Here is a 19,669-nt window from a genome sequence, read left to right on the forward strand (position 1 = left end):
ATGTGAAAAACATTCACTGCACAGCTGTTGACAGTGGTCCTTGACAAGAGGACCAATTGCTACACCTCTCCCTTCAGTCTAGAAATATTTCTCTTAGCAGTTTTCATCTTGTTTTAGAAGATACTGCTGTCTGGCAGCTAAACTGAGATCCTGCACAGAATTAATCACCTTCCTTTTTGCAGGATTACACTCCTCTCTTCTGTTTCACCCCGCTAAGATACTATCCAACTTTTAACATTAAGGATGTCTTTTTCAATGAGTCCTTTCATTTCTGATTACATGAGAAATACTGTTTCAATTATCTTGCTTTCATCATATCACTGGTGACCAAAACCAGTAACTACAGACTCAAGAAAGTACATTCTTGAGTTCTGTTCCAGAGAAGAATCTGCTACGTTTTCTAAACACCTGTATAAAAATAAAACAAATGCAATAAACAGAATATATTAAACTATATGTACATACTTTAGTCATTGCTCCTGTCTGTGCTGTGTTCAGTCCAGTGTGACCAGCCATCTGTGGAGACACTTGGGTTAAAGTCTCTGCCAGCACACTGCCTGCATTCCCCTGCATGGCAGGGGCAGAATATTGCATTCCTGCTCCCCTTCCTCTTCCAGCTGCCCCAAGAGATCCATTCATTACCTGCCCTTGTCCTTGCTGAGGCTGATTCATTAAACTGTGACCAGAATTACTGTTGAGAAGGTTCTGGTGTGTCTGACTGAAATTAGTATTCATACATATCCCAGGTCCAGTCTGTGATGTTGCAGGGCTGCTTGTCACCATCCCCACTTGTTTTTGTGCTTGAGAGTTCAGAGTTTGTGATGCAGGTGTGGTAGGTCCAGAGGTGCTGGCTGCTTGCTTTGCCAGGCCCGAAGCAGAAGAGTCTCCCTGGTTTAAAGGGCTCTTACCCATAGCACCCAGATTACCGATATTAGCACTGTTTGGCTGCCCTTGAACTTGACTACCAACTCCCTGCTGGACAGGGCTATTTGAGTTCACATTTCCAATTCCTGGGTTTAAGGAAGAGCCGCTGCCTCCCCTTAGAAGTTCAGAAAGTTGTTTGTGTTTGGAAGCGGCATCTGGAACAAGGTTCCCACTGCTGTTTAAAAGGCCCAACTCGCCATTGGGGATCAGCTCATCAGGAAGATCATTTTCCAAGTCAAACAAAGATCCAAAATCTAGAAGTTAAAACAGAAACACAGGTGAGAAAAACATGACAAACAAGCAACTGAAATATTCACCTACACTGTTTTGTACCAGTCATAAATAACGACATGCATTAAGGCACTTCTTTACCCAAGACTCAATATTGTCAAAAAGCAAGTGAGGGTCCCCGTGACATGAACTCCAGAGTCTTTCAGAAAGCACAGTCACTGAGACACACTGGCACTGGCCAGTAAGTAGTCTTTTCGCAAGACTTTTGACATAATGTTGTACCAAGCTTAAGGAAGTAAGATGGCATGAACACAATGATCTAACCTAACTCCTAAATTTCTCGTTTTGGCTAAAAGAAGGCAGCAGAAACATCAAGAGATTTTTTCCTATTGATTTCTTCTCCCAAAAGAGCAATTACATCCCTTCTCCAACCTCCTATGTAATCCCAGGCCATTTCACCCAGCAATCCTACCTCAACTTTGTAATTTATCTTTGCATATGGCCAAAGCATATCTTCCAGCGCGGCTTCGAAGCTTGATCAAAAGACAGCCACTTTGGTAGTTTGATCCCAGTCTTACATATAACTATGTTCAGTATCAGTTTCTAGTCATTGATTTGTATCATGACCCACTACCTCAGAAGATCCTGAACGGCACTCAGCATTTTTTCTACATAATGCCTCTTGAATCAAGTCACTTCTTGGTCCCTGAACAGCTCAAGTATTTCAAATTGCTCTTTAAGTGCCCAGCCTTCATTTATCACGTCTAATATTGACAGAAGTAATCCACAAACTCTCCAGATAAGCAAAATAAAACAATCAAATCTTCATTAAGCCACTTGAAGGAACTCCTCTGCCTGGCTGTAACATCCAAACTGATAAAAAGCAGTGGGGTTTCTTGTGGGCTTTTTGGCTACTTTATTTTTAAAGGAGCAGCTCAGGTTCACAAAAATGTTTTATTGCACATGGAAAGTGATGTCTGTGTAACAATGTATGCTATGTTGCTATGTAACTAAAACCAGAAAGTTACTTGACTATATACAGGTCCTTCCATGTGAAAACAAAAGTTATACTTGAAGACATAAGGACAAATACATACAGCAGTGTTAACAAAATTTAAGCAGACTAGCCTCAATTCATCAGAGCAGCTGCTCAAACATGCAGCATAGCTCGCAAAAGTTTTCCAGTCCAAGGACATGATCTAAACCAACCATTTTTACTGCAATGTAACACAAATGTGCGAAAACTTTATTTTGCTCCCCCTCCCCCAAGCCAGCCCTGAAAAACCCTAGTCTCTCAGTGAGCAATAGACAAACCAAATTTTTTCCAGATTAGAGCAAACAAAAGTTGTTTTCTGAAGAAGGGCATCCCAAAAGCCTCCCTGTTTTAAAGCTTAATTCACTCTTCAGCCACAAAAAGTTGGTTCAAGACTCAGGTTGCAAGAATGGCATAACATCATACAGCAAGCAACAGCCTGGACCACGCTGACTACATTAAAAAGAAACAAAAGCCAAACAACACTTAACCTGTATCACAAAGTAATTATCAACCCGTTTCAGTAGATTTAAATACAATGCATTTCATCAGCATTGGAATTCTCAATTCAGCTTAACAGAAGGAAAAGGAATAAACACTTTTACACGTGTTGTAATGACCAGTGAATTTTATAAACAGTGTCAGTAAATATGCACAAAAACATCAAATTCTGCCTGTTTTGAGGCAGTCGCAGTAGCACGTCCTCTTGGGGGCCTACATTTTGCCATCATTACCTACCACGGTTGCATGATGTTAGCCACGACAAAATATGCCACAGCTCAGGAACAGACCTCCTCTTCCCTTTCAAGCAGGGAAGCAACAAAATAGTATTTTCGTTAAGCTAGGTTCATTAAAGTATTTTTAATTTGTCTCTTACTTCTTGCCTTTCCCTTCAGTTTTTTAGTTCACCTTTTCAGCTTGTCTTTTATAGAAACTCCCTGTCTAGCTACAACTACATGCCTTTTGGTGATTGCTTCATCTCTCCTCCTTCCCACACAACCGCTTGACACTCACTATACTGCAATTTGTGTCTCTTCCTGTACATTTTGGTTCTACTTTCCTTCTTCCAAGACGTCCCTATTTTTAACCTCCCAACCATCTCTAAGCCCCTTCTCGGGTGAAAGCCCCATCCCGTTTTCGGCACCAAGCCCCGTTTGGCCAGAAGCGAGTCCCCAGTTCCGGGTCCCCGCAGCGCGGCCCTTCTCCTGGCGCACCGGCAGGCTCTGCCACAGACGGTGGCGGCGGCGGCAGCCTGGAGCACAACCAAAGCCATCTGCCTCGCATCACAAAGGGTGGTGACACAGGGTCCATGGCTGAAGCTTCGCCTTTGTTAAACTGCTCTTGTCACCCCGGCTCACTGGGACCTTCAGGGTTTACAGCGCTTGTTCAGACAACTTTTGTAAGTCTCATGAACAGTGTTCTTCCAAGCTTCTGCACTCAAATTGTTAATATGTCAATAAAAAAAAAAAAGGTATTTGTGTGTGTACGTGCACATGTGGGGCCAGGGCAGAGAAGAACTGACAAAACGTGGAGGGGGAAGATGTTGCTGTAGCTTAAAAAAAAAAAAAAGAGTAGTTTTTTCCAGTTGTATTTCAAAAAGGGGTATCAGAGTTTAAGTGCTCGATTTATTTTTTTTTTTGTCTTGCTGGCTGGACTCTTAACAGTCTTGCCAGAGCCAAGGATTGGAACTGTTTTTGCAGTTTACAAAGAGTGAGGAAAGCATTTGGGAATACTGCCTCTTAAAGCCTAAAATAATCTACCACTCAAGCTCCTGTAAGAAGGCTATACATTAAGGTTAGGCATGGGAAGTTTACAGCTCTGCCAGCAGGAAAATAAAGAACAGGTAAACCGCTTAGCATAGCAGCTGTGTAAAAATTCAGTGAGTATTCAAATGTTCAGGCAATGATTAATCTTCCTGCTTTTATATTTTAATCAGAATCATGTACATTGAAAACATCAACACAAAGCACATTTTACAACTGTTATAAAATACAACAGAAAACAGAAGTATACTTGAGCATGTCTGCAACAAATCCATAAAGATAAGAGATTGTCTTAGCAGTCATAAAAATAATATATTTATACACATATAAAAATCTGCTATAATAAGAATACGGCCCATTTCTACTGGTAGCAAAATGAAAAGTAACCTCAGTCCCCTCATTCTTATGAGAACAACATAACTGATCCCACTCTCAACGCTCCAACTCTTTCTCAAAGTCAACGGCAGCCACCAAGAGCCTAACCAAATCAAACTGAAAAAAAAAAAAGACGCCTTTCCCTTTACGTACAGTTATCTGAATCAATGCTAAAAAAATACCTACACTGAGGAATCCCACTCCAATTACTGAGCTTTGTACCTGCTCCATCTCTCAAACCTGCTGCTTACCTAGCATGCCTGCCTACCTTGGACAGGTGTACTCTTTGCTGGGTAAAAAACTGGCTGATGGCTGAGCCCAGAGGGTACTCAGCACTGGTGAGGCCGCACCTCAAATCCTGGGTTCAGTTTTGGGCCCCTCAGTACAAGATGACATTGAGTTGCTGGAGCATGTCCAGAGAAGGGCAATGAAGCTGGGGAAGGGTCTGGAGAACAAGCCTGATGAGGAACAAGTGGCTGAGAGAGCTGGGGGTGTTTAACCTGGAGAAGAGGAGGCTGAGAGGAGACCTTCTCGCTCTCTACAGCTACCTGAAAGGAGGTTGTAGTGAGGTGGGTGTCAGTCTCTTCTCCCAAAGTAATAAGTGATAGGATGAGAGGAAATGGCCTCAAGTTGCACCAGGTGAGGTTTAGATAGCATATTAGGAAAAATATTTTCACTCAAAGGGTTATTGAGCATTGGAACAGGCTGCCCAAGGAAGTGGTTGAGTCACCATCTCTGGAAGTATTTAAAAGACATGTAGATGTGGCACTTAAGGACATGGTTTAGTGGTGGACTTGGCAGTGCTGGGTTAATGGTTGGACTTGATCTGAAAGGTCTTTTCCAACCTAAATATTTCCATGATTCTATGCAACAGAACAGAAAAAGGGGTCTTTATTTTAAAAGAGGATAGATTCCCTTAATAAGGCACATACATCTGATTTCAGTGCTCAGGAAGCAGTAGCGCTCACTAAGGCTGCAGAGACCCACCTCATAGCGTCTTGTTTCTCAGACAATGCTTCTGATCCTAAACTTCACACCTTGCATTACCTCTGTGACATAAAACCAAATGCTCTCTTAGGAGAAGAAAGCCAAAAAACAAAGATAACATTTCAGAAGTTTTGGAGAAGGACTAGGCAACTACAACACCCCTACTCTTTCCAAAGGGCTCCTTTTCCAATTTGAGAATTTTGCGTTGAGCAGCTATTTTCACACATAGAAGATAACCACACTTCAGACACACTCTCTTGTAATGTCAGTTTTATGAGCTTAAATGTCACAGGTTTCTGCCTTCCTGGACACTTTCAGCAATCAGAATAAAAAAAAAAAAAAAAAGATGTTCTGTTTCCTCCCAGGCCTTCTCAGAAGAAGAAAAAAAAAACAACCCAAAAACAAACAAAAAAAAAACCCGTGCTGCATTCTCAGGCAGAACACTTTCATCTGTATGACTACTTGCAACTGTTATCAGGAGACTCTTTCTTAATATATATATTCAATTAACTTTTTTCAATGTCACCATTTTCCCCCCTTTTAGCTCAGCCTGGAAAGGTGACAAACATACTAAGGTATTTCTTCATGTGATGTATTATCTCAAACATATGACAGAGCAAGGAGGTGAAGAACTGTCAAATTGAGTTTCATTTTTCAACAGTCTAATCTCCACTTGAAATGTGATTGGGAGTCTTCATGTCCCAAGCCCTGACTGCCTGTTCAGAGAGCAGACGCTGAAGTCACACTGCAGTCCCAGTACACAAGCAGTATTTTCACCGTGCCTTTCTTTCATGCCAACATAGCTGTTACATTTCAGTGAGCCCAATTTTGTTTTGTAAGGCTCCTTTCAATCATGCCAGACCCCAGCAGACAAAGCCTCAACAGTTCAGAGCTCCAGCTATTCCCTACAACTCAATGTCAGGTAACTCAACTCAATAGCCATACTGTTTGATGCAGTCAGCAATTACCACATCCACTTCAACCTCCTTTTGAGGTTTGAGGATTCTCTAATTTATTGTTTCATAAAAGACAATTAGCACATTTAATATTTTAGAGCAATTGAACAATGCATTCATAGGAAAAAAAATCAGTAAGGAAACTTTACATTAGCATCTTAACCTAAGAAGAGAGACAGAAAGATTGCAAAGGGACATTCATCTAACCTTGACTTTCAGAAGAGTATCAGTTTTTCAGAACGTGACATTTAACAACTAGGTAGAGAAATACAGCAATGAGGGACTGGTTGGGCCAAGGAGACCCTAAAGGCTGGCTGGAGGAGGGCGAGGGGTAAATGAGGGATCCAATAGCAGGCATCTGGATGAGTCCCAGCAAGTTATGGCTTGCATAACAAAAGATTTGGATATTTAACTAAATTTCTTTCTGCCTGATCTTTTGAACTACTTGCATTTGGGATGAGAAAGAAACACAGTCTGGTTTACTCGTTCCTAAGTCACTGGTCCAGTCAAAATTCAAATATATCAATACACAGAAACAAGCCTCACCTTCAGACATTCTAGGTACTTGCCTCTTGGAAACTCCTTAGACGAATTATCATAGCGCTCTCTTGCTTACAGACTCACAGTAGCCCCTCACTAAATTCACTCCAGCTCCTCCATGATCTTCCCAGTGACGGAGGGGAAGCCGAGCTGTCACTAGTTGCCTGTATTGTCCTTTTAGCCTTACTTGAAAGTGGGTGTAACACTTGCCTTCTCTTGCTTTCCAGTAGCTGGGATTTTAGGGACAGGGAGATTGAGGAGGAGGCATTTGTTCTACCACACTTCCTTTGCAGCTTGACTTTAGGCAAAGCATGATTCTCCATAAGATTAATACTTTTTAGAGTAGAGATATGCAACTAAGCAGCAACACAGCTCCCGAAATCAATTAAATTAGATCCGTTTTGTGCATCCCAAAGACCAGAAGGGACACTATCAGCTTAGAATCTAGTTAATCTTAAACTGAAGTAGCTTCAAGCTCTTAAAATCTCCCCCAATCCATTTTTGTAAGACTTCAGCAACTAAGTGACTTTTCAAAACTGAAGCTCATTACACAGAGCAAACAAATCAGGAAGCTAAGGAAAAAGAATAAGTTCCCTTCTAACCTCTACTGCAATTGTACCAGTATTATTGACTCAGTTTTAAAAACATTCCTGACACCAGCCCAAACAGCAGACATACAAGCCAGGATGGGGCAAATGCAAATTTCTATATCCCCTATACCACAACTAATGTGTGCAATAAGAACTACTACCTGATACTGGAAAGACCAACTGTTCTGCCCCCAGCTTCCTTCTCACCTCCCTGAAAGGAGACCGGCACCAACCGAGATCCTTCCTTGATTACACCGACTTTAGTTCCTAGCCTCTCCTTCCATTTGCACATTGTGTATCGCAATGTCATAACCTCAAGTTGCTCTCTGCTGTAGTTATCCAAATTGTCTTCACCATCTCTTTTAATGTGCTCATAACAAAAATACAATCTATGCTGAAGGTCCAGAAAAACCTAAGCTACTAGCTTCTTTCAGGAATAATCCTTGTTTTCAGATCTACTTCTACTACCCTTCCATCAGAAAAAAAAAATTAAAAAGAAATCACAGATTACTTGAATGTTCCACTATTACAAAGTCATATATAAGGGCACATTAAATGCACCTGGTACCAAAGTTAATATACAGAAACAAATATGTAAAAAGCATTCAGTTAAGAAGCTCGTCTCTCATCTCTTCCCAAATGCTAGAGGGGAATAAAACTAAAATAACCCTGAAACCACATGGCAGAAGCAGCTCAACAAGAGTGCTCACTCTGGTCTGTTCTTGGAAGCATCAGATGGCAAATGATGGATTGACTTTGCTTTCCTCTGGTCCTACAGAGCCTCTCCATAACCATTCTTCCTCTTAATTGTTTCCCAAGGTGTCTTCGCTATTTTGACACTTTTGCTGTGTCTGCTCTTGTGAGTAACTTTAAATCCTACCCAGTAGCATCAGCAACACAGACATGACTCTTGTCACATTGCACATGGCAATCAGGCTACACTTGCTTGTTGACCAAAGAGCTTCAGTAATTTTCTTTGCCATAAGAGTGGAAATGTGGCCAGAAGGAAAAATCAGCAGATTGCTTGCCTCCTAGACTGGGAGACCACCGTACTGGTAGCATCAGCTTCTCATTCACAAGATCATCCCGATGAAGATTAAATATTTTAGGGTTCTTGGAGCACATTAATGGAAGTAAGACCTCCTTCTCATCCTATCACAAATGCACACATCTTTTCTTTTGCCTTATTTTAATGGCTGACAAAACATTTAAGTTTGGGATGACCCTTTAAAGAGGAATTACCTGAGAATGCAGTAATTAATAGTGGGCACTTGCTTAAGGCAGCATGAAATGCACGGTCTGTACCAAAATAGAGTGTTTGCATGCAAACTCTCTCAGTCAGCTCACACAACCAATAGATCCACTGCTTCACATTTAGGCTGTGCCACCCTCACTATACATCTAGAAAGAAAAATCAGCAGATAGTATACAAAGACGTGAATTATCTTGACAAACAAACTTTAGCTGTGATGTTCTCTGGCCACAGACTTCTTACTAAATACACAATCAACACAAGGTGTTTCAAATTTTAAATTGTTCAGTCTTCCATCCTCCCCACAACAACTGACAGCATCAGTGGTGAGAACTCTGTGCTGCTCAGCATTCCTGTCTAGCTCAGGCTGCTTGAAACACTCCTTTCAGCTACACAAGTCCTTCTCTGAGAGTTCCCACCTTTATGAACCTTCTGTAACAGAAGGACAGAACAGGCCTATTCTGCGAAGACTAAAACAGCAACGATTAATATGTACTTGAAGTGATATTATGAAACAAATAAGGGTTACACAAGATTTACTAGGGAACAGTTCCATGTCTCCTTTAAGATGTATAATAGCTGCAAGAAGTGTGTTTCCGCTCTCTTTGTTTTAATGACACTTTTCCCTCCCTATTTCTGATCCCAAATTATAGGTGAAGGGTCATTTGCATGGCATCTCAAATTCAGCTGTGCAAGAACACAAAATAAACCAAATATGCATAAGGAAGCAATAGATGACGTGCTTAAAACTAATGATATTTCTATATTTCACTCTGAAAAAGCTTCCAACCATTACTGACTGAATACAGAAACCCCAATGCCCTCACAAATCTATTTTACTTTAAAGCATTAATTTCAGTGAGATGAGGCTGTTCTGAATCATTCTCATTAATACTTCCCTTAAAGGAGTTTACTAACCTTAGGAAAAAACTTCACAGCTACTACAAAACAGATTTACGTTCAGTACTTACTGAATTCAAGTCTCTTGGTAATTTCCACATTTCTTTGCTCCATTAGACAAAACTATACAGGAGATGACACAGAAACTGTCATCAACACCACCCACTGAAACAACTATCAAAGTACCGGCAGTGGTAAAGACGGGCAGAGTGAGAGAGAAGCTCATGCTCTTCAGGTGTGACACACATGGACAGGGGTTGGAATCTAATATTCTATTTTCTCCTCCCACTGGGAAACAGAAAGCAGCTAGCTCCAACATCTGCTTTGGAGACATCCAAGAGCAGCAATGAAATAATGTCTACCTGTGAGATTGGGAGGCACATCAACTAGAAAGGGCAAGTTGTTCTGACAATGCTGTCTTCCTGAGGAAGTTCCCACAGCATTAAAGATGACTCTCAGAGAAGCAGGACATTATTTTACAGATTTATAGAAGTAAAAATATATACACACAAAAAGTTATTGCAAATCAAAGATATGGTATTTATCAAATGTTCCAACTAAGATCCTTATTTGTCAACAGTGGCGAATAAGAGGAAAGGCAAGATGAAGTGAAGCTTTTGAAGAGTAGATGTTAAGAGATTTAGATTCTGAGTTACGATTACGAATTACCAGTGATAACAGAAGTTTCAGTATTCTTTTGATTCACACTATGGTTCTGCACAATACTTGATAGTATTTGTTGAGACATCTGTATTAAAGAGAGTTTTCCAAATTAAAGATTTAGATTCTCTCTGTGTCTTAGACATCTGAGAAGACAGATGGAAAACATAACATATGTTAAAAGGAAGTTTTACAAAGCAAAAATTCTTGAAAGTGTAAACGAAATTAGGATGGAAGTGTCAGGTTTCTAAGCTATCCCACATGCTTTTTCATTGTATAAGAACATACCCCAGAATTTTTCAAATGCTATTTCTCCAACCACCCCCTCCCTCTACCCCGATTTCCCATTAACCTGCAATATTTTGCTGATAGTGACATTTTTGTTCACATTCTTCTCTATTAGCACGTAACAACAGAGAGCGAAATCTCTAATAAAAATAAACACCAAGAATAGGTGGGTTTTTTTAATATGAAGTTGCAGATATAATGGCAAAACACAGCATGTTGCTGTAGAAATAATTAATGGCACTGGACTTCGACTCCAAGGCACAGTTCAGCCAGAATAGAAAATGAATAATCTGCAACAGAAAACTGGGAATCATTTCACAAGCTATCAAGAGATCTCTGGGGTACAACAAAGACTGACCCCCCCCGAGCACAGCCTTTATTCCTGCCTGCTATTGGTTTCTCCAGAAGCTCTATGCCACAGCACAAGACAGCATTTACCGTGTCAATTTTAAGTCGAGGAGTGGATGAGATCAATTTGATAAACTCCCAAGTACATATGCAATTATCACTCAAAGTATGTATTTAGAAAAAAAGGAAGGGGCCCGACTGTAGGACTGAGGATGGTCACATAAAATCAGGCCTGCAGATCATCTGCTAAACTTTTTATCTCACACGGGTGTTAGTGTCAAACTCCTTGGGGAAAAAAAAAAAAAAAAAAAAAATCTATAAAACCCCCCAAACAACGAGAATACAGTAATCTGCTATCAGCAATGCTTCATGAACTGGTAAGAATGAGCTGTGCTAGACTCTCAAAAAAGGAGCCAATTTCTGATCTTACAAATCTCCTGCCCCAGATTACAACCACAGACATAAAGTTATGCAGGTCAGTCACTTAAGGTGCGCAAAAAAACCCACAAACACACAACCCACCAACTAAAATCAGCTTGTATCAAACTTAACACAGATCCAAGTAAACATTTTTGCTTGGCATCATCATCTCCTACCCACCACCCCCAATCACTGCATGTATATTAAACCTTCAGAAACAATATAGCCAGGAAATATCACACTGCATTTTTTTTCCCATCCCAACTAGTTACGGTGCAAGTACGCCAAAATCAAGGACCTTCACATGAAACAATTACAACTATGTGTACTTCTTCACCTTCGTCTTTTCAGAAGCATTTCTTCCCGATTTTCTGCTTATAAATCCTAGTCTGTTCACTTAATGAATTTATCCTTTTTTCTTATTCCACATGTATAAAAGTGATTCTCACTGTCCCAGTGCACAAACGACGCTCAAGTTTTCCACATATCATGTAAAACAAGAGCAGACCGACTGAACAGGCTTCCATTAAACTTTTCAACCACATATATACTAATGCCTTCACGCACACAAACAAAATCTGGCTTTAGATCACTGATACGTCAGCACATTTGAAGTCTCAGCTATGTATGTGAACGCTAGCTTAGAAAGCCTCGCTGTCTCTCCTTAAGCTACTTTATTTTAAAGGTAGTCCACCTCTTTCAAAACTAAAAACTAAAAACCAAAAGACACCTATCTGGTTTTTGGCAGGAGAATAAGATCAAATCAGGCTGTGTATCAACACAAACTCCCTTCTGCAAAGTTCTGTAGCTCCCTGGGAGTTAGCCAGAGATCTACTTATCTCAGCACGTACAACGGAACATGCAACAAGGCCAGTCCTTCCCCAATTTTAAAATACCGGCACTGCGATGCTAACACACTAGGGCGTAAAGAGAACGTGAATTACCAGAGATCTCAGCCTGCAGCTTTTGCAGGAGGAGCCATACTGCTTAATCTGTTTATGATCTGAAGTTGTGGAGGGGGAAAAAAATAAAACCAAAAAACCCAAACAAAAAACCAACAACCACCAAACCACACACACAAAAAAGCCAGGTGAGGTGAAAATCCAGGCCTGATAGACTTTTGAAGCTGCTCATCTCGCCTTCTTTTCAACTTCACCTACTTTAGGAATTCATTAACTCACAATGCAGTTAAGGACACCCTTTGCTTTGGCCCAGATTATGACTTTTCATTTCTGGAACTAGCATGGCCCCGTAGAAGGCTGCGGGGTACATAAAAGCAGAGAGAGGTGTTACTTGCAATGCAATGCAGACCACCACCAAGCCACCTGCAGGACCACGGTGAAGGGGCACCTGAAGAATGCCAGCTTTGCTCCTGCTCCGTTCAGGCATGTTTTCTACAATCCGTGTGCAGAGCTCAGACCAAGACCAACTCAGGAATGCTGCCAGCTCGCTGTATGTTATGCTGAAAGACCAATGCCAGCAACGTACAAAGTAATCACAACACTCGATGGTAAAATAGGACACTGCCATAACCAAAGTTACTGTAATTCTACTTTTTGTAGTAACTCCTGAGTCCCTTGTTTATTCTGCAGCACGCTCAATAAGAATGCCTCCTAACGTTTATAGGAAAGACAACCGCTTAGGTATGAAAAATACCATGTACCTAATAAAGTGGTAATTACACAAAAGCACTACTCTTACCTGGCTAGACAAGGAAAAATATTTTCCATGGATATTTTACCATAGGAGTCAGCTTGCTTAATACTGCACACCAACGGCAAGCTAAGTGAACAGTCACAAGTTGTAACCTTCCTTATTGCTATAAAGAGCAACAGGGCAACTGCAAAATGGACTATCATGAAACTTAACGATGGTCACAGTATACACTCCTGTTATCCCTTCATCTCTACTCCCTTCTCCAAGACCACACAGTTATTTAGCCACGTAAGTTTAACAGGAAAGGTCATATTCTCAGACTGTAAGTAGACCAATTTTAATCGCACAAACTTTGTGCTGGCAAGCTGAGGAGCTATTCTTATCAGAAGGATTAAAGGCAGCTAAAATTTACCCTGACAAAAGGAGCTGCTTAACATCATTGCATCAAAGCATAAAGCAAAACAAGGATGAGCAGTTGCTTTCTGCCGAACACTCAGGCCTGCCACCAGACCCTTTGCCATTGCACTGCTACGGTCAGTTAAAAGCGTTTGCAGGATCAGAGCCTGACTGTTCAGCAACAGAACTGCACAACCAGGCCTAACGCAATGTCTTTCAAAGCACGTCCCACTCACGCAAGCCGCAGCATCAAACAGCGCGGGTTTAAGGCTGCAATTACAATTCAGTTATCCAAGACACAATTTACTGCTCATTCAGGGCACAAGCCTCAAACTCATCTACCCAGGCACCTCTGGTCACAAAGACAACTTTCCAGGTTGCAACACAACTTTTCCATTTAAGCCTCAGTGCAAGAGAGCAACCTGTTTGAGGTTCAGGAGCAGGTATTTGATAGCAGTCGCTACTCAAACTATTTGTATCGCCCACTATGATGCACAGAAACATTCAGCAACCTTTCAACAAGCAGCATTAGCTGCTGGCCACAAACCTAAAGAGATTTTTTATTTTTTTTTTTGAAAAAGCACTTCTAAGTGCACAGACAACACCTGCACTCTCAAGCAAGATGTGTTTTTGCCTGATGAACACCAGGACGATAACAGAACGCTACAGACACAGTCTTACTTGTTCAAAATACAACCTGGGGTTTGCCAGCCCTGGTGACCAAAGGCCCCCTAAGCTGTGCAAAACTTTATGCGGATGCTGGAGTTTACGTATCTAGCACTGCACAGAGCTCACCAAGACGCACCAGAACTTGCTGAACAGGACATAATTATGACTGAAGCATTCCAGAACAGACCAAATGAACTTCAAAAAAGAAAAAAAGACACTGCTTCAAACATCTTTCACTGGCTACCAGTAGAGTCTAAAATTAAAGAAAAACTGTGCTTGCCCTGAGTTAACTGCGGTGCCATTTTGTAGCAACTTGCATATCAGCCTTCCATATGATGTTCTGTCACTTTCACGAAAGGGATTAAGGCAGTTCAATCACAAGACTTCACCTAGATATTCTTTGCCCATTCTTACTCTCGTTATGTTTTCGTTTTGGCACATTTCATTTATTTGTGGGCTGAGAAGGAAGAAGATTCCATAAGAAAAACAACCACCAAAACACAAAACACAAAAGGACTGAAGTATCTATAAGCTATTGCCAAACATAGAGTAAGCAAACCTAAAAACCCCACAGAATTTATCAGTTCAATTATAGCAATATTTTTTTCAGTCTATATAAGCACAGCAGGAGTAGCATGATTAACTTATCACTGTCCCTTCAACGAGATTCATTAATCTCAGAAAACAGCGCTGCAAGTCCAACACACCACTTGTCCCTATAAAACCACTGTTTCAGTGATTAAAACAGAACACTGAAAGACGTCAGTACATGCACCCATGCTCTTACGCACACATGTGCATATTTACAATGGGCACGTACTTGATGGAGATGAAAAATTTGTATGTGTTTTATTACCTACAAACCCACTACAACTGAAAAAAACCACAACCCATGTCGAAGACACTACACGACATATAGGCAAGTCGCGGCGACTGCCAGCCTGCTGGGCATTTAATCACGCAAGCAACCCCACAACTTAAATTATTATCTGCAAATTATTCAGATTTTTTAAAGGAAAAGTGCTCAGAACATGTCGAGCCGAGCGCCTTAAACCAGGGTCGCAAATGAGGGGATAAGAAAAATATTAATACGCTATCAGTAAGTTTTTATTCCATCGTGTGTCGCACAGACGGGCAGAGAAAGGCTACAAGCGTAGGGCTTGTAGTTGTGGGCGATACACGGGTTTTAAGGAGATGAGAGAGAAACCCCAACTGCCCCCTCCAGAAGCAGGGGTTCTCCTCCTTCCCTGCCCGCACCCCGCTCACCTGGTCACCCCCAGCATCCAGACCGAGGCGGATCCCTCCATCCCTTCACCATTAAAACGAAGCGGTGGCCGACGATGGATGGGGAGGGAAAAATTCAACTCAGAAAGCCTTACCCGTTTTTAACCAACCGCTATTTATAGCCGGGACGGTACTTGGCGTACGGGTCCCGCCCGGTAACTTCGACTCGGGGAGGCCCAACCGCTACGGGAGGGGATATTCCCCCCTTCGCCGGCACCTCGCCAGGCCGGTTCCCACCCCCGCCGGCAACCGGGGAAGGCCGGGCGGTTCCCCGCCCGCTCCCCCCACCCCCCCGGCGAGCTTTCGCCCGCCGGAACGGGAGGGGACGGGGGGGGGGGAGAAGGGGACGGGGAACCGTCGCTGAGGCCCTCCCGCCCCGCCCCGCAGGCCTTACCTGTGCTATCACTGGCGGAGAAGCCCGGCGAGTTGAGCTTGGCTCGCTTAGGGTTGGGCGGCCCGTCGAGTAAGTTCTCCGCCATGGTAGCCGGCTGGGCCGTCCAAGGAGAGGCCGCCGAGCCGGTAATCGTTGAAGAGCGGGGAGCCGGAGGAAGGGGGGGGGTGAAGCTCGTTCTCTCTCCCCGTTCCTCCGAAGGGGAACCCACCGTCGAGCAACAGCGCCGCTCAGTGCCCGACCGGCGGCGGCCCCCGTTCCCCCATACCCGGGCCGGGCCGCCGCCGCCGCCGCCGCAGCAGGCCGCAGGGGAGGAGGGTTCGGGGCGGGGTGGGGAAGAGCCCAGCGCCCCCTCCCTGCCGGCCTCGCTCCTCCCGGCCTCTTCCCCCCGCCCGGCCGCCGCCGCCGCCGAGGAGGTGCCCGGATGGCGGCTCAGTCAGTCACTCGGGGAGCATAGCGCCCCCCCCCCACCGGCACACACACTCACCGCACACACACACCCCGTCCCCTCCACCTCGCCCCGTCCCCTCCCCTCCGCGCCGGGGGGTTCGCCCCGGCTCCGCGGCGGCCCCCGCCCGCCGCCCCCGCCCGCGGCCGAACCGCGGCCGAGGTATTATGGGGGGGGGGGGGGAGGTATGGAAAAAGAAGGAGGGAGGAGAGGGAGGGGGGAGAAAAATAGAAAAAAAAACCGGAAAAAAACCCGAAAACACCCAAAAACCGCCCCAAAACAATGAGCGCGGCGCGGCGGCGGCCGCGGCTCCCGGTCCCGGCGGCGGCGTTGGGTTGGCTTCGGCCGGCTCTGCCCCGCTTGCCCCGAGCCCCTCTGCCCGTCGGCGGCGCTTCGCGCGGCTGCCCGTGTCCCGGTGGGCGGCCCCGCTGCCCCGGCCCGGCCCGGCCCGGCCCCGCTCCGCTCGCGCCGCGCTCCGGCTCCGCGACAAGATGGCGGCTGTTGATTCCTCAATTAAAAAAAAAAGTTTTTTTTTCTCTTCTCTTTTCCAGAGACCATGGGGGCGGGGGCGGGGCGGGGCCTGCGCCTTGCGTCACCGCGCACGGGACACGCCCCTCCCCGCCCCCGCCGACACCGGAAAGGCGCGAGGGGCGCCGGAAAGAGACGAGTTCGACCTCAGTTGCTCCGCGGAGGGGATCGGGGGTGGCGGGGGCGACTTCTCCCTCTCCTTCTCCCCCTCCCCCTTCTCCTCCCCCTTCCCCCGGTGTCCGTGGGCGCTCTTCCCCCTCAGGGACTTTTTCGGTGCCCCCGCAGTTGCCTGTTATGCAGCGTCCCTCTCGGTCTCCCTTACTTATCGGCGTCAGGGTTTCCCTCTTTGTACCCCCGCAGTTGCCCCTTCACGGTGGTCCTTCCTCGCAGTCTCCCCTCACAGTCGGTCCCCGCAGTGTTTCCCGTCAGCCCCGTCACGGCGTCCCCTCAAAGTCGGTTTCTGTAGCGTCTGCTCAGCCCCTGTACAGCGTCCCCTCACAAACCCACCACCCACGTCCCCCTCTCAGGCTCCTCTCAGTTCCCCTCACAGCCGCCCCCTCACATTGACCTCACCTCAGTCCCGCACATTCTCCCCTTTCAATGCCCCCTATCCAGGTCCCCCCTCAAAGCCTCCAGATATCCCAGGGCTGAGGTGCAGCAGGACCCTGACACAGACTGGAGGAGCCATACCAGCCAATGTCCTCCCTGTCCTGCAAGTGCTGAGCCTGGCGGGTGATACACAGCCAGGGCCTTGGGGTGATGCTGAAGCCATGGGGTGCTTGTGTCCTCCCAGCACCTGCCTGCTCTGGCTCACCCCTCAGCGCTCCCCCCTGTCTGCCCTTCCCTCCTCCTGCCTTCTTACTGAAACTCATGCAGCAGCCCCTGCACCCCTGCCTGTGCCTGCACCCACACACACCCTGCAAGGAGTTGCTGTGGCCTGGCTGATGGGCTTCTCTCCCCCTGCTTTCAGCATGCAGGCTTGGCTATCCCCTGCTTCTCAACTCTCATGTGAGAGCAGATCTCCAAGCTGAGCTGATCAGAGCTGACCCGATCACCCAGGCGCCAAGGCCAAACCCAGCCTTGCTTTACAAATGTCTTGTGCTCTGTCTAGACAGACTTCCCCAGCCCGAAACAGGTTTATAGGGCTGTAGCTCATACACTTCCATGGATTTCCATACTGGTTCCCAACCTGAGAAGCAGGTTGTATAAGCCCCAGTGACGTGACATGCCAATGTGGCAGCAGAACTCCTTGAATCCAAACTGGTTGCTCGGGGCTGTTTTCACCACCTATGTGCCAATATGTCCCCGAGGAGCAGCCACAACCTGAGGACAGGCTGGAAAAGGGTGCTGAGACAATCCTGAGGATGTGTTGATGAAGTCCATAAGCCAAGATGGATTAATCAGCAACATTTTATTGGTTTAGAGGAGATCTATAATGACACCTTCTTTGGAAAGAGCAAGTCTGTCTTTTGTTTACTGCAAAACTCGAATTCATTACATTTACTTCTACATTTACATGCATTTCATTACATTTACTTGCAAATTCTGTATTTATTTACATGGTGCCTGTCCTTGCTAAGCTCTGACTGTAATCATGCTGGAGGTCTCTTACAGGCCTCTGCTTCTATCACTATATTACTCACCAGTTACACAAGTAAGCACTCTCTGGTTATACCTGCCTTAATTTCCTTCAAAAGCAGCAAGTTCCTGTGTGTTTGAGGATGGCTCAGTAAGGGCCAGCATTAGGTGTCTCACAGCAGCTTCAGACATGAGAGCAACAGCTTTTGTTCAGCTGTGTTTTGCTATAATATAGGCATTTGCCCCAGTTTAAGTTGAGTGAAAATGTTTTGCTGCTGGAGGTGGCAGGGGTGGAAATCAGGTCAGATTGTCTGTCAGGCACCGCTGAGGACAGCAGTGCCCTTTGCTATCTGTTGAAGCAGCAGATAACAAGTTTGGTCAGTGTATTTTGAACTGCAGCTTGGATAACTTTTTGCGCTTGCCTTGCCCATTGCATCACTTGTGGTCTTGGAAACAAAGGATTTGCTGGACCAGCTGTCACCAGGAGACCTCCATAACATTTTGACCCCCCTTGTCTACTGCTGTAGTGACTCTGCAGCTCTGGCATGATGTCAGGTTGGAGATTGACCACTGGGGACAGAACCTGAGTGGTCCCACAGCTACTGCCTGGTTCCAGGAAGATGTCTGTGCCACCTGGTGCTAGACAGTACACTGATCTTTCACCAGCACTGCAGCTCTGATCATACAGCAAGAGGCCCTGGCACCACAACCACTGTAACAAAAGCTGGTGTGCCAGTGTGTGTGCCAGGCACACTGCTTGCATAGTCCATGCTGGGAATGGGGAGCAGACAGAAGGAATCATGGAGCCCGTGATTCCTCTCTCATTAGCTGGGAGAATTCCTTCATCTTTACAGCTAGTGCCAGACTTGCCACATCGGTGAAATCAGATGCTGCAAGTCCTGCGGGCAGAGTGGGAAAGGAAGGAGGTGCTTTGGAGGGAGGGAATCCTGTACCCCGGGCAGTAAGGATGGAGGAGGATCCTATTGCTACTATGTCCTGCAGCTTCTCTGTGGCATGATGTCCCCTTAGGAGGGCCCCAGTTGCCCCCTGCCAGGGGATTAGAACAGCATTGGGTTAATGGCAGGAGGGAGAGGAAGACCTTGACTGAAATCCACTGCCCCTGGAAACAGGGATATGATTAAATATCCAAAAGGCTTAATAGTACTGCAGTGCTCAGGATACCATAGCCCTTTGGTCTCAGTATCGCAAGAGTAAGATGGCCTGGCCCACTGGTAATGGCAAACATAGAACCAGCTCAAACGGAGCAGGAGGGGTTTTTTAGAAGAAAGGAAACTCTTTGAAAGACACTGTACAGCAAGCAAATGAGCCATATTACTACTGCAAGCTTGCACTCAGGATTCCCAGTCTGGACCCCAGCGCATGGCTCCCTGCTCCACGCAGCTGATGGTTAAGCCCGTCCATGGATTCCTGAGAACTTCATCTGCGGTGCTT

At 45.2% G+C, this 19,669-nt stretch overlaps 1 protein-coding gene across 8 annotated transcripts in view; it reads right to left on the reverse strand.

The window, feature by feature from the left end:
• CREBBP (CREB binding protein) overlaps positions 1-16,124 on the reverse strand; it is a 95,486-nt gene extending 79,362 nt beyond the window's left edge. For 6 of the 8 annotated variants that reach the window (XM_064462065.1, XM_064462067.1, XM_064462064.1 and 3 more), the window contains exons 1-2: positions 15,667-16,124; positions 466-1,178 (exon numbers count right to left, since the gene is read on the reverse strand). In XM_064462065.1, the coding sequence (XP_064318135.1) occupies positions 466-1,178; positions 15,667-15,751 (798 nt within the window). In that variant the 5' untranslated portion in view covers positions 15,752-16,124. The remainder of the gene's footprint in view (positions 1-465; positions 1,179-15,666) is intronic. The other 2 variants (XM_064462068.1, XM_064462070.1) reach the window with 2 other exon arrangements.
• Positions 16,125-19,669: the final 3,545 nt, after the last annotated feature.

This window comes from Phalacrocorax carbo, chromosome 10 (genome assembly GCF_963921805.1).
Source record: "Phalacrocorax carbo chromosome 10, bPhaCar2.1, whole genome shotgun sequence".
In the NCBI taxonomy this organism is placed as follows: Eukaryota; Metazoa; Chordata; class Aves; order Suliformes; family Phalacrocoracidae; genus Phalacrocorax; species Phalacrocorax carbo.